The 15671-nt window shown below is 54.6% G+C and overlaps 1 protein-coding gene across 7 annotated transcripts in view; it reads right to left on the reverse strand.

Annotated features, from left to right (window-relative positions):
- Positions 1–15671, reverse strand: part of BCOR (BCL6 corepressor) — an 80427-nt gene that overhangs the window by 37650 nt on the left and 27106 nt on the right. For all 7 annotated transcript variants that reach the window (XM_061453388.1, XM_061453387.1, XM_061453391.1 and 4 more), the window contains exons 2-3: positions 1718–1848; positions 205–283 (exon numbers count right to left, since the gene is read on the reverse strand). In XM_061453388.1, the coding sequence (XP_061309372.1) occupies positions 205–283; positions 1718–1803 (165 nt within the window). In that variant the 5' untranslated portion in view covers positions 1804–1848. The remainder of the gene's footprint in view (positions 1–204; positions 284–1717; positions 1849–15671) is intronic.

A 15671-nucleotide genomic window follows, 5' to 3' on the forward strand; every position in this document is an offset into this window, starting at 1 on the left:
TAACAAGATAAATAAGGCCCCATTTCACTGTTTCACAGAAACAGCTCCCATGTGCCCAAGCCCAGCTAGAGCTGCAACAGAAAGGTGTTTCATCCATTTCTCCGAGTGGATCATGGAATAGCACCAAGGACATCAAGGGGTAGGGAACAGGGTGGGAAGGACAGGCTCAGATTCAGCCACACCATGAAGATATTAACTTCTTACCACACTGTGATTCAGGTGATTTTCTTCCCTCAACTCCAGTCTGCTTTTTGGTGCATCGCCATCATTAACGGGAATTTTCCTATTAAAAAATAGAAGCTTACTACTTGAAAGCATCCTCTTCATCTCAGATCAGTATGGGATTGTATCACCTCCATATTTTGATTGCCCTAAAGAAGTCCCACATCATACCGTATGCATCTTTCTGCGTACCCATGCACAGTGGCTACTTTAGAAGCCAGGACTATTTGAAAATAAGCATAAAGGGTTTTGACACCAAGAGTACACCAAGCACATCTCAGAAAAGCCTCTTTCGATGCAAGTGACTTTTGTCAATGTCTTCTCTTTTGCCTCTTGCCCTTCTATTTTTTCTAAGGAGAGAATATGCCATTTTAAACATTCCCTGCTCATGTAACATCCATAAACGCTGCTGAGGAGAAAATTAAAACACACATGCTAATATCATGAATGTCAGCTGTTTCATGCTAAAGAGGGAGATGCACATCTGTGCCATACCAGTGTTGCAGCACTGGGACTTGTTATCACAGAAAGCACTGATAAAGAATGTACCTTAGTGCCAAATTTCAAATCCCAGGGATAAAAATCGCTGACATGCAGCAGAAGGAAAGTTTCAGCATTACCCAGAAGAAGTCCTTTCAATCAAAGTGCTTAAAGGCACATCATCACCTTTAAGCAGAAATGCGATTTTAATGGATCTGTTTTTAAAAGATTCACCTTTCCTGAAAGCAGCACATAGAATTATTATCCCTAAGTAACTGGGAGGAAAGTGAGGAGGGAGGGAGTGGAAGCAAAGTGAGACATTTGGCCATTTTCCTTCAGTGCATGTTTGCAAATAGTATTCCCTACAAAGACCAAAAACTTTTCCCCGCCTCTCAGAGGCTTTCCACAAAACAGTGAGAACACGGGCTCAAAGAGAAGACAGAAAAACACTAAAACCACACAGAACTGGCACAGAGAACCACAGGTGTGCCTGCCGATTCTGCTCAGTGTCATAAAGACTGTAATTTTAATCATCAACTGAATGATATTCAGCAGAAAAAAAAGGTGGAGATGAAGAGAGATTCACCTGTAGGGGATGCAAAGGCTGCTGTTCCTATTTCACAGGACAAACTGTTCTTTCAAAGGCAGGGAACACCAAGTCACTCTGCAGAAGCCCATCTGCCAGTCACCGCAAGAACACATGCACTATTTCGTTTAATTCCCCTTCACAAATATGAATTAATAAATTAACTGTAAAAGCGCATTTAAGGAGTAATCTCTTTAAAGGGCATCCCAATTTCACTGACCCAGGTTACCTGTTAAATAGTAAATCAGCAACTGCTCTACTGCTCTCAGGCATGTCTTGCTTCTCCCCACTGCCCTCCCTCCAAGATGGGCTGATCTCAAGGCAGGGCAGTGAGCTATCTGCTCCAGTATTAGGGCAGTGAGCAAAATCCAAGACCTCACGCTGCAGAATTACAGTGTGGTTTAACTTGCCAGAAGCTTAAATATTTACCTGTCTTCATTAATTCCACACATGCGGACCCTTTCATTGCTCATCCAGCTATGAACGTTGCCATACAGGGGAGTTGCAGAAAGCATGACGTCTTCTTAAAAGTCACCGCTTTTCTTCACGGTTTTTATATTCTATTGAAAAGAAAAAGGAAAAAGAGAAAAAAAAAGTTGAGCAGATTTGTCTAGGAAGAAGTGCAAACATCACAGCGGAGCAGCTAGCCTCCCTCCGGGTAATTAATAATGAATGCAGGATTGGTGCGGGGAGTGAGCTGCCTATGTTAACCGCTAAGGGAGATACCCTGCAATAAAGGAGCAAATTGAGGGCATTTATAGGTCAGAGGAGATGGATCTTTTCCCCAGCGCACACCCAGAAAATTAAGAATCATTCCAAGCTATAGACAAACAAAAGTTTCTCTGCTGCATTTCATTTCCACAAGAAATGACTCAGCCGGCCAAGTACACACTGGTCCCCAAATATTCATTTCACACAGGCCGAACCAGGGAGGGAGACCCCACAGGCTGATGGAACATGCCAAACTACCCACATGCGCTCACAAAAGCCCTGCATTAGGAAGGCACAGGAGCAGGCGTGCGGAGCAAGAACAGCCACATCCCATGTGTATTAGCTACGCTGACTGTTGACAAAGCTTTCACGCAGGGACTTAAAGCGGAAGAGACGCTGCTACAGAAGGGATCTAAATAAAAACTCCCCTTTAGCATCTGCACATGACTAACTTGGAGAAAGGGGTTAAAAATAGTAAGTGGGTTGGCAAGCTCCACACCCCTTGATTTGATTAAGCATGGAGCCCTGGTGGCTTCTGCATCGGAGCTGCTGCTGCTGCTGCTGCTGCTGCTGCTGCTGCGAGTGCTTTCAGTAATTCAATGATGCCTGCTCACTCCAGGGAAAGAAATCATTAGCAGGCTCGCTGGAGAAGTATTAGCAGTCCGAGAGGATCGGCGCCATGCGCAGCCAGAGAGGCAGGTGAAAGGTAACCACATTTCACGTCCAGCGGTGGAGAGGGAAAGGCTTTTCCTCCCCTGTACCTTTCTTAATGCCACCTTCGCTGGCATTAAATCCTAGTTTGCTGCATGAGCGAAGTGTCAGGACAAGCTGCGTTTTATTAACAGGATTATCGCGGCGCATGATTTATTCCAGTGCAAGATTTTAATTGCTCTTCGGAGGTTGAGTCGTTTCTTTTGACTGAGCTTCAGCCTGCATCCTGCTGCTAAATGCTGGGTTAATAAGTAGGGGGAGCCTTTAATGCACAGGATATCCCTCAGCTCTTCCTCTCTCACAAAAATAGAAGCTTTTAAGCGGGAGGCATGATACTCCTTTTACACACACACACACACAAGCCAGTAACGGGCAATTGACCACTGGGAGTTTAATGCCTAGCGTCTCCCAATGCATCCATGCTTCCCCGGCAAACTCATTTCCTTTGTCAGGCTACAAATATGCAAATGATCACTTTGGCATTTAATGGGGAAGAAGCCCAGATTGGGCCTTTAACACAATACTTCACACACGTTCAGAGAGGTTTAAGAGCTGAAACGGCAGGAAAGCCTTGTTCCCCAACACTTTTTTCTCCCCTCAGAGAGGCCTTTTGTGCAGAACTCCACGTCTGGAACAAATGTATATTAATGAAATGGCATGTTGATCCTCCTGCCTCCACAACGGTTAGCTTTCCCTAATGAAGTCCACAAAAATCACTGTGAGGAAACAAAAGTCCACTGAGATTAGATACCATGCTATCATTCAAAAGGAATTATTTCACTGGAAAGATGGTTTCTGGACAGATTTACTGGTTTCCAGATGCACCGCTCGTAATGTTTTCAATAGAGGCAGCAGCAGCATGGCGAGAGTGATTTAGGGGTTTACGTAAGGTTAGTAGCCACCCCGTGCGCTGCCTCATCTATGAGGGATGGACACTGGCTCAGACGCGGGCCTCAGCGGCACACAAGGCCAACCCCCCGCTGCACCTTGGAGGGGCCGCCTGCGCCTGGCTGGTTTCCTCGATGGAAGTGTATCATTAAGGTGCAGTGCCTGAATTAGAGCCCGTCAATCCCCTGACGTGCAGATAGTGAAATGCTGAAGTTGCACGGGGGGGGCGAGAGCTTCCCCAGCCGCAGCAGCGGGTGATCTTGAGGCCCCACATCCCACCACCACCTCTGGAGAGGGGAAAAGTCCACCAGGACGAACGGCACAGAGAGGCAGTGGGATATCCTTGGGGCCACCCAGGCAGGTCAGAGCCTGCACCCCGACGGCTGCCAGCCCTTCCCCAAAGCCGCCCTTGGTGCTCACCGCCCCGGGTGCGCGTGTGTGCAGCTATAATCACCGCCCTGATGAACTTCTTGTGAACTGTTTAAAAGTGGAGGTCTGCCGAACGAGCAGCGGCGCCACTGCCAGCCATAATTTCATTGCAACTAGCAGCAGACTTTTAACTCTTCACACTCCCCTTCCCTCTTCCTGCTATCTCCCTGCAAGCGGATGGCCGTCGGGGCCAGCAGCTCGCAGGAGACTCGGGCGGCTCAGCCAAACGCTGGCAGCTCCACCAGCCCTCGGCAATGTCGGGACGGGACAAGACGGGGGGGCTAGGGGTGACACCTCTCCTATTTATACCCAGCTTCCGCGGGAATGGTCGCAACCGTCCCCGTTATGCAACCCCGACGGCGGGCTGTGTCCCGGTGTGGAGGAAACCGAGGACACGACTCTCCCTCTCTCCTTTCCAGCTCCTCCTCCCCTCCCGTCGCGGGTTCCCCTCCCCCCATCGATGTCAGCGCACCCCAGGATGCCGCAGCTCCCCCGCCCCCTACGCTGCGCTGCGCGGCAGGGTGCGGAACAGAGCGGGGCTCGGCCGCCGGAGAGCGAACGGCATTTCCTCCGGGAGGTGTCTGGCCGATAAAGCCATCTGCGGCTAAATATAGACGGTGATGCACGGAGGAGGGGAGAGGGAGAGGAGGGTGGCGGGAGGGGGGGGAGACGCGCAACACACACGCGGTTCCGCAGCGATGCCGACGTGTGAAACCAGTTGTTTAAAGCGCCTGCAAGCACTAACCTGCCTCCCGGCGTGGTGCCAAGCAGGGCCCCGGCGTGCCGCGCTGTGCCGCGCCGAGCGGAGCCGTGTCGTGCCGGGAACACCCACGGCCCCGCGCTGCCCTGCGCCGCAGCGGCAGGCAGAGACACACACCGCGCTGTTTGGGCAGCTGATTAAAAAGGGAAACGTTTGGGTCTCCCTCGCAACGTCAACAGACTTTTGGCAGCCATTGACGCCAGCAGCAGCAGCAAAGTTTTGTTAACGCACTCCTGGCGTGGAAACGAGAAAAACCCAATGCCCCCGGGGGGGGGGGGGGGGGGGGGGGAGAAGGAGGAAGACGCCGTTTCTCCGTGCCTCGGGGGAAAAGAGATGGGGAGGGCAGCACCGCCCAGCCAGGGGAGCCAGGGGCAGCCTCCTCTGGCCCTCCACATCCCCTGCTAGGCTCCGGGGTGCCCGGAGGCGAGTCAGGTGAATGTCGGGGGGGGGGGGAAATAGAGGAAGCCCTGCGGGGCCGGCGGCTGCAGCGAGCCAGGAAGCGGGGTGGGAGGAGAACTGCAGCGGCGCACGAGTTCCCTTTTGGCGCCTTTACTCTTTTCCACCTCCGAGCTCTGCCTGGCAGCCCGCCAGTTTCCACTGCACAAGCCACAGACCCAGCAGCAGCGCAACGGCAGCCGGCGGGGAGAGCTACGAGGGTGAAAAGGAAAAACACCAAGCCTATGTGAGCCTGTGGCTCTGACGGAGCGACAGGCGCTTGGGCAAACAACCCACCCGGCCCTTCAGAGATTAAACCCGAGCCAATAAATTGTCCAGCTCTGATCGCACACACACACACACACACCCCGCCACTCGGTTCCAGACAACTGAAATGATCATTTCTAGATTTGTGAAAATCCCTGCGAGAGGAGTGAAAAGCAATCGGAGACTCGTGGCGATCCACTTTGATTAGCCCTCAACCCGTTCATCTGGAGCTTGATTTAAAGGGCAGAGCTTGTACGGTATTTGTAAGAAATATGGGCAGCTGCTTATGTGTTCAGGTACCTCGTTTTTGTACCTCCGACAAGTTCTAAAAACGCACAATGCCGCGGAAAGGAGACTTGAGGCACCGTACTGCTGCACCGTTTACAATGCGCCGTTCACAATACTCTGGCAGCAGCCAGCGATCTAATATTAGACAAGTGCTTAAAGAACAGGGGTGGCTGCGCTTTTACATCTACACCGTAAGTTTTCTGCCATCTCCACACGGCATTAGTGCCATGTCCTGTAACCCAGAGGAGGAAGCTGCAGACTAAGTAGCCGCCACACGGATCCCAGGATTAAAGTTTGACCTTTACCCGGGACGTGTGGCATTTCATTTAACCATAAAGCACAATGCGCCAGCGAGATCGCTAAACCGATTTAAAATATATGTCATGCACGACAGTAGTGCATTTCGGTGCAGGCAGTGTAACGGGGGTCGAAGTCTATTTTAAGGCTCCTGCCGCAGCCACCCCCGTCATGTCCCCATCGTGTGTCCCCGTTGTCCTACCGGGGCTCCCACACCGTCACGTGTCGGACGGCGACCGGGACTTTCTGCCTTGTAAACACAACGCGGCAGAGCCGTCCGACGGCACCCCCGGCCGCCGAGCGAGCGCCAGCACCGGCGAGGTATCCGCCCACCGCCCGCCACCGCCGCCCCGGGCCTGGCTCCGGCCCGGCGGAGACTCCCACCCTCCTCCTCCTCCTTCTCCGCCCGCAGCAGGGCTCGGAAGGGGGGGGGGGGGAGTTCCCCCCGCACCGCCTGTCACGCCTTGGACCCTGCACACAGTCGCTGCGTCGCAGCGGCAGCGGCGCTTTCCCCCTTTCCCATATGCTGCGAGGCGAATCATCGCATCGTTGTCAGCGCCGGCGGCAGCCAAAAAAGGGAAATAAGGGGAAAAAAAAAGTTTTCAATTGATAAGCCCTAAGAACCGGGGAAGAGGGCGGGGGAGGAGGCCAATAAGGAAGAAAATGGCTGGCGAGCCTTCAAATAACCCTGGCAGCCTTCCACCGGGGCTCCCTCCGCGGCAGGCAGTACCGTGTGGGCTCCGGGGAATGACACGCATCCCCAGACACACGGCTCCTTAGGGAGGCCCGGGAAAAGGGGGGACGGACAAGGCTGCCTCGGCACACGGCGATGCCCACCTGAAGGGTACGGGACATTACAGGGCAAGTGCCCTCGTTCACACTCCCCCCCCCCCCCCCCCGATCTCCCCATTAAAACGGATCGACGGGGCACGATAGGACGATAGGAAAGGTGCACACACACCGGGAGGGATGGGGGGAACGAGGCAGCTGGTACCCAACTTCGAGGCATCACTGCATGAAGGATTTCCCGGGGATTCGCGGGAAATACCGATCCCGTCCGCCGCAACAGCAGTCCCGTACTGCCGCTACGGAGCTCGTCCCCACCCCCACAACCACTCCTCCGCTCCGACACGGGCGATGCCTCCGTGCCCAGCGCTAGCCGCGGCGGCGGGCGGGCTGCCCTCGCCGGGGGGGAGCCAGAGGGACCGGGGGTTTCCTCCCCTGCACGCCTGGCCGCTCAGCCCGCCGCCGAGCCGTGAAGAAAGCTGCCGGAGGAGGCGGTGGCAGGGGAGAGCGCCGCAAACCGGCTCTGCCGCAGGAACCCCGTCCCCCGCGCAGACGGGGACCCCCGGCGAGAGCCCGACCTCCCTCCCTCGCCCACCCGCCGCATCTCCCTACCCAGGGCGTCCGCGCCATTTTAGAGGCACACACACACACGCACACGCACGGGAGCGGGGTTTCCGCTACTGCTGCCAGAGACAACAGGCAGCAGCCGAGCCCGGGGTGCGAAAGAGGAGCAGCGGCAGCACTGGGAGAGGGGGACACACACGCAGAAATGTGCATTTCAAGTAATTTAAGGCCGCATTCCCGGCGCGGGGAAGAGAGCGCAGCCCTGCGTGCCCCCACCCCATTAACCCGCCGCGCACTCGGCAGCCCGAGAGCCCTTCATTGTTGCCTTTATTCCGTATGGCTTTTGATTTTCAGGAGAGGGATATAAAGAGAGAGAGGACGGGGGATAAGAATAAGAAAAAAAGACTAATACCACCAAGCCAGCCCCTTCCCCCCACCCGTCCCCCATTGTTCGGCCGCGGGAGGCTGGGCGAGAGCAGCGCCATGGGCTCGCCATTCACCGGGGTCGCCGAGACCCGCCGTGTCCCCCTCTCTTACCCCTGATAGCCTGGCAAACATGGGACTGGGGAGGAGACACACCTCCTTCCCCCCGCTCCCCCCCATATGAAAGTCCCAGCGCTCCAGCGAGAGAGTTGGGAGAAAGCCTACGCTCACTTCAGCAACGTTATCCCCTCAGAAATACCGGAGCACAGCCCCCGTTTCCTTTCCCCAGCCCCGGCCGCAACCCCGGGGGGGGGGGGGGGGGGGGATCTGGAGTGATTAACGGGACGTACGCCCTTGGTTTCCCTCCGGCCACCCAGCGCAGCGCTTCGCGCCGCGACACGCCAGGCGGGGGCTCCCCCCCTCCGCTCCCTCCCCGCATCCGTCGGGGACGTTGGGAGATATTGATCACGGACGACTTCATTTTGCATAATTGCGGCTGACAGGGCCTGTGGTTCCCTCATTTACGGAGCAACAGCTTCGAGGGGCTGATGGATGGGGAGCGGCTCCTACCGCTCCCTCCAACCATCCCTCCCGCGGCAGCCCCGCCGGGGACAGCGGCTCCGCGCCTCATGCAGCAAATGGCCGGCGCACAACAGCGAAATATTAAACTTGGGTGCCTCCGTCTCCCCTTTTACCTAGCGCGGCCGGCCCAGAAGCCTCCCGCTCGCTGCAAGGCTTTGTTTGCGGGGCTGGTCCCCGGTGCGGTGGGACCTTCGTCGGACACACGTAAGAAAAAGTGCTTGGGAAGTTGGGGCTTTTCCCTCCCCCGTTTTTTTCTTTCTTCCCTCCTCCCAACAGCTCGGTTCCTGCTAATGCATAAAAATTAGCCTCGCCCCAAAGTTTATGTCGGCTTTCGGGTGCTAACGTCTCTCGAAGGAAAACGCTTTGCTGAACGCTTCAGGAAAGCGGTGTCAGGGCCTCGGTTCGGCAAGCAGCACGATGAACCCCCCTCAAGAAACGTCTCCGCAACTCAGTGTCCCACACCACATCCTCACGTCTCCGTAACTCCGTATATTCCAGCCCCGTATCCCCACAAACCAGAGCTCACTCACGTCCAGGGCTGGCTGTACCGGCGCCGCCCGCCTCAGCGAGTGGAAAACACCGGGGAAAAAAAAAAAAAAAAAAAGGAAACCCAACGACAAGGCTCGGTTTTCCCGTGGAAAAATAAATAAAGGGGGGGGGGGGGGAGAGCAATCCAGATGCCTCTCTGGAGAACGAGGCCGCTGCCGGCCCTGCCTTCCCATCCCGGCGCTCTGCACCGAAACAAAGCAGCGACTCAACTGCGATGCAGATGGGCGGCTATGAATTTTTTGCTGCTGCTTAAAGCTTTAATTACTCGTTCTTGATCCGTGGGACTACGACACGACATCGCCAAGGTTAAAATGCCCTGAACAGCTCCGAGCAGATGTGAACGAGTTGGCAGACGCGCAAATGAGGTCTGCCTCTAAGCATGATAAGTGACTAATACATTGCATATCGCTGAAAGAAAATTTTCTCTAATTTGCATTAGCTTTTCTCCTTTTTTTTTTGACGCCAGCGACATTCCCTCCTCAGAAGCAGCAGCATAATCGTGAAAATATTGCTCCGTGACTTTAAAAGATTTGGAAGAAAGCAGAGATTGCCAGTGTTTTGGCTATGCAGGCTTGTTTATCTTTCCGCCTTTGCTCCAAGGCGAAACTAGTTTCGCAAGCTGTATTGTAGAAAAAATGGCATGTATCATATAAAAGTTTATAGAAATCGAGAAAATTGTTGCTAATAGCACAGCGTAATCCATAAAGGACCAAGGGGACAAGGGGGGGGTGATATAGACTGGAGAGAAATAGAGGCAACACACGACCAAAATTACAAAAAAGGGGGGTGGGGGAGGAAATAAGCAACTCCCCACCTGCTTTCCACCCCAGAGCTGCCTCATTAAAAAAAACAGTACGTGGAGGTCACATATAAAAGCGATTCTCAACTATGTCACATACAAATATAGGCTGGAACCCAGTTCTCAAAGTTCCCTCGACTTTCCAGAGGCTCTTCGGGAGAACACTTTGGGTACTGGAGCAAACTTCAAGAACAGGCAACATATTCTATGTCCTATGCTCAAAAGGCAAGCTGCAGGGCTTAGATGCTGAAGCTTTCAGGAGAAAGCTTCCTGGTGTATTTATGCAGGGGCTTTTCCACCAAAACCCTGTTATTGGGGTCCTTGCACGTCCAAGCTGCCAGAGGTGCACGCTGCCAGCTCGATAACTTCTCCTATGCCAACACGTGTTCGGGAAGCAAACACACTGCCAGCCTCAGGCACCACCGTACTATACCATGCCGTGCCACGCCATGCCATGCCATGCCATGCCATGCCCTGCCCTGCCCGAGGCCTCAGCGGGGCCGCCTGCTGCGGCCCCAGGGCTCCCGGGACGCCTCTCTCGCTGCTCCCACCAAGTCACCGCAAACCCGCCGCCGGGAGGGATTTCCCAGCTCCAAAGCAGGTCGTGGTCGGGCGCGGAGCCCGCCGCCCCCCCCCCCCCCCTCGCGGCCTCTTGTAAATCAACCGGGAAAAAGGGGGAGGGTGAAAAAGGAGGATGGGGTGGCTCCTCCGCCCCCGGCGGCGTTTGCTCCGGAGGCGGTAGGGGGGGAGTGAGGCTCGGCGCCCCGCCTCCCCGGATGCCCGCCGAGCCCCAGGGGTGTCCGTCCGGGCCCCGAAAACGGCCCCGGGGCTGCTCTGGCCGCAGCGAGAGCTTTTGTGTGCGACTGCCGGAGAGGCGCGAGCTCTTCGCGCTCCAACAGCTGTCACATTATTTGCACTGGCTGTAAACAGCCTTCGCTCCCCCCTCCCTCGCCACAGAGTTAAATCCCGGCTAACAATCCCCAGTTAGAGATCAACAGCAGCATTGTGTCTGCCTTCGCTGCTTTACCATCAACTACCGCAGCTAGTTTACTCGAAACAAGGAACACCCTCTACCCACCTCCCCCGCCCCGGGGCCAGAAACGTGCTTGTTCCCGGCGGTGGGTCAGGCAGAGCTTCGGGGAGCTTCCGCGGCCGAGAGGGAGGCTGGGCAGAATCGTTCCGCCAGCCCGATGCCGGTGGAAGTCCCAAGCGCTGCGGGGCTCCCCCCGACAGCAGAGCGGACTTTCCAGCCCGCCCGACGGAAAGCCTTATCAGTAATCGAGCTCCGCTCTCGATCTGGCTTTTGGGAAGGGCGAGGAGAAGCCCCGTAGCAGCGGGGAAAGCCGTGCCTGCAGCTGCGCAGCGGCACACGGCGAGCTCGACCGCCGCCTCGCAGCTCGCCACTGAGCAGCTCTTCCGCGGGAACACCGGACTCAGCGGAGGCAGAGGCCTCGGCACCCGACGTGTTACAGCAGCAAACCTCCCGCGGAGGAATCCCTCCGCCCCGGCCGGCCATGCATTGGGCCAGGACCCCGGTAGAGACGCGTTTCCACCTTTAGCCCTTTCCCTCGTAAGGGAAAAGAGCAAAAAAAAGCCCCCAAACCTAGAACACGAGTCGGACTTCCTGTGCAATGCAACCACCTGCACGCTCTCAGCGGGCCTTTTGTTGGCCACAGCTGGAATTCGAGTGTCAATGCTCGTACCTCCTTCCTGGCCTTATTTCGGTAGCAGCAGCAAAGAGGAGCAAGAACGAGGGAAACATAAAGGGACTGGAGGAACCCTTGCCCAGTTTGACTCCTAGCATTACCAATATGCATCTCAAAGACAAAACCCACAATATATCCTTTCTCTGGTACCACATGAACTCTTAAAAGAGGCCACAGGATCTGGCAGCACACTTTTTAGGTGCTTGTATGCAGTCTGCAATCCAGCACCAGCAAGGGAAAACAGCTGATGTCAGAAGCTGTCCGTCTTGGTCTGGTCTCTACCAAAGGGTAATACTCCCCAGGCAGGTGTGCTTCACACTGACGTGATACGTCTCCAACCAACTTCCGAATCGGATTCTCCAACAAATGCCTATGTACTCGCAGGTATCATTGCCCATACATTGCTAGAAATCTGCTGGCCTAGTAAAAACCACTGCTAACAAAATGTCAGCAAAGGCTGCAACACACTCTTGAGAGACCGGCGGTTCGTGTCTACTCAGGCTCTTTCAGCACAAAGGCTTTTAGAGGAAGAAGAGAGAGAAGGGGCGGAGGGGGGAAAAGGAGGGAGGGCTCTCGTGTTTCAGGGCTGCTGTCCCCTGGGAACCAAGAACCAAGTGTAGCTTCAATCAAATGCTGACTTCTCCTCCGGGAGCTCAGTCAGAAACCTGATCTCACTAGCTCATGCTTGCCTCCATGCATATAGGCTGGGTTTTCTTTCATACCAGCAATTCGTATAAAGAGGAGAGCCAATACAGTTTATTGCAAGCAAGATCTCGCAGTAATGGATCTAGAGAGGTATTTCTGTAGCTAAAATAAGACAACCTTCAGCCACCTGCTCAGGGCAGGCTGCACCGCAGCCACCCCCAGCTCCGCTGCGGGTGCCCCTGGCACAGCACGGCACGGCACGGCACAGCACGGCCTCCCACACATCTCCTGCATCCTCCCCAGCTGGCAGCAGCCGCCCTGGGTTGGGTTTTTCTGCAATGCCAGGTTACACTCCCATTAAAACGTTTACCCTGGGAGATCACTTCCTGCTCGCAACTATTGTTCCGGCTTCCCCTGCTGCTCACAACTTTAGCCAGAGCTATTTCTCTCCTCACCCACGGCTGCATGGAGACCCTGGGAAGCATCCACCCCTGCCCGCTGGCCCTGGGCTGCCCTGGCACGTCATAGCACAGCACGTCATGGGAGGTCTGCACTGCGGCGGCAGGCAAGTTGTCCCAGGTGGAGCTCGGCATAACTTTGCACTTGGCTGCTTAATTCTGCATTGGGCTTTGCTAATCCACTTTGTACCCAACTACTGAAACGGGAAGAAGCGAAAACTGCACAGGGAGCATGGCCAGGCCAGAGCAAAGTGAGCCAGGGGGACTGCAGACTGTGGGAAGGGCTTCCCCCAATCCCCAGCTCAGACTCCTGCTGCTGTGCAGGCAAGGTGCAGAGGCTTAGAGTACAACCCAGCATGCCGAGGCGTGGGAGCAGAGGGGATTGCCTAAGGATCAGGGATCCCTGTAGGATCTCTTCATAGACAGGGGCTTTCACATGGAGAAAGTCTGGCTCAGGGAGGGAATTTACACTTGGGAGCTCAGCCCACCCCTTCTTTTGCCATTAGCAAGTTCTCTGTGAATTTCAAGAGCTGAGAATACACCCCTCCAGCTTTGATTTCACTTCTTCGTCCCTACCTGCCACCACACAAAAATGCCATCTATCCTCAGGCCATGGCTAAATGAGTCCACAAAGCCCTCACACCCCTCCAAGAGCCCCCCATCTGCAATGCCACTCCACTCCTGGGAAGCGTGGCAGAAATGCAGCAGTGGGTAAGAGACAAGCAGCCCCATGGTATTTGTGCCACACAAGCACAAGGACAGCCATCAGGCGGCACCAGGTCTGCCTCCTATGCAAGTACAGACATACTCCTCTCTGCTACCAACTGTGCCAGGCACCAGCCACTTCGATACTCCATGGAGGAGAAAACCTTTTATAGCAGAATACAGGCCCAAATGTTTTGCAATATGCAAATACTGAAAGACATACAAGACCAGTAAGAGAGGTATTCCCCAGCGTTAAATGAACACCTGGGGTAAGAGCAAGAGCTCATCCAGCTGAAAGTGAAAAAACACGCTGAGAACCGTCAGTGCTGGCAGACCACAGCCCACCATGGGCCATCTGGAGGTGCACAGAGAATGACTGACCCTGCCACAGAGCTGCAGGGGTGCAGCTCCCAGCCTCAGGAGATTGCTCCAGGGCAGCAGGAGCCATGAAGAGAGTGGGTTTGGCTCGGAGTGTTCTCACCCCTCCTGGCCGAGGAGCAGGCAGAGGAAGCACAATGCCAGGCCTTCCCGGTGCAGGCTCGGCCGCAGAGCGCAGCTCTGAGCCTCCCCCTTTACCCAGCGCTCTATTGAACACACTCGGCTCTTTATATGAGCCATTCCCAGTGTGGCTGGTGGATTCTGCGCTTTCCACTTTGTCTTATCCAAATAAAGCTTTGTTTTCCTTAGCACGACAATCCCAACATTCAGGCTGAGATTTTCATTGGACAGAGATATTTTATTCTCCGATTGTTTAGAGTCGGGGCTTACACAGAACAGCCCCGGCTTGTGTGCCTCCGCTCACAATGGGGTCTTTGCAGCCCCGGACTCCGTCATGCAGATTCATTTTCCAGAGCAATTGGGACGAGAATCATTTTCTCCGTATTTCATAGCTTTCCAAGTTTACCCCAGACTTGTGACAAGTCCTTTAGTTTTCACCTAGACAATAAATTTAGCTTCCGGTCTTTAATTTTAGCAGGTCTTCTTTTTGCATGCAAATCAATATGGCAATTACCATCTAAAAGCTCGCCCAGCCCTAGGTCAATGTAAATTGATCATTGTCCGCCTTCTACAAAATAACACCGGGAGTCTGTGGTGCATAATGAGATTATACTGGAAACTGTCTTTCAGATCACAAATTATATTTCATGCTGTCAGGATCTTCTCCAAGCAAACCTCCTTGCATGTCTAATCACACAGCACCGAATCTACCAGCTGAGGTAGGAATGAGGTGCGAAGAACACTTGTATGCGTAGGGAGAGTCCCGGATAATTCAGACAACAGTTTAGGCAAACAGGAGAGCAGGTACTGAAGCATGCTCTTGCTCGCTAACTTTTCCAGTGGTGGACGAGAGGAGGAAAAAAAATCTCCACTCAGCCAAGAACTGTCCAGCAAACGAAGAATGAATTCCCTGCTGGAATGTAGCAGAACTTTCCTAAATCTACATTTCCAACAAGTTCTCAGCCTCCTCCTCTCCATCCCCCCCTCATCTGCTGGGTCATTCAAAGGGGTACTAGCTGCCTGCTCCGGAGACATTCCCCCCAGAAAAGGATGGAGACACCCTGCCTGCCACAGCCTCCGGACCTGAGCAGGCCAGGTCAGAGTAGAAGTTTACTCCGGAGGCAGCTGTAAACTGGTTCCCTGAAAGGACACGAGGATTAACGGGAGCTGCTCAGGGCCAGGGAACTCCCCCTGCCTGCAGCCCGGGCCTCGCGCTGTCTCCTGCAAGCAGGCATACACACGCATGCAGGCAGGCAGAGCTGCTCGGCATGGATAACAGGGCTCAGCCTGGCTTGCCTCTTCAGGTGACGGCAGATCCAAGAAAGAGGGGAGCAGCCCCGCTCTGGCCATCAATTATTTCTAAAGCAACAGCAGCCTAAGGAGGAAGTATTAAACTCAGCTTCATGCTGCTTTTCCAGAGCCCACACTAAAGCATGATGTATGACAGCATTCGGGGGAAAGAGCGTATTGCGTATCACCTGTGCAACCCAACTGCACCACAGAGTCCCAGCCAGAGCCCACACCGTCAAGACATGCAGAAATCAGAGGCCACTTCTCCTTCATACTGAGCACCTATTTACTCCAAGCCACATTTCCCCCGAGAGCAACACGGCTGCTAGAGCTGTGACCTGAGCTGGAGCAGGCCTTTTGCCCTTTTTTGCAGGGGCCACTCACCGGTCAAAGTTGAGACCTTTTAAACGACAGGTACAGATTGCTAAAACTACTTTGGCATGCGCAGCAGTCATTATTTTGGGCTGTGGTGGCCTGGGTGCATTTTCTCCCCAAGCAGAGACCCAAAAGCATGTCAACTTTGCGGTCTCGCAGCTACGGATCCACACAGTTTGCTTGTGCAAGAGCATGGAGGAGGCCCTGGAGCTCTGTG

The sequence above is a fragment of the Pezoporus flaviventris genome, unplaced genomic scaffold (assembly GCF_033815535.1).
Source record: "Pezoporus flaviventris isolate CSIRO_AGI_PZ_B2104156 unplaced genomic scaffold, CSIRO_AGI_Pfla_v1 ptg000015l, whole genome shotgun sequence".
NCBI classification, from domain to species: Eukaryota; Metazoa; Chordata; class Aves; order Psittaciformes; family Psittacidae; genus Pezoporus; species Pezoporus flaviventris.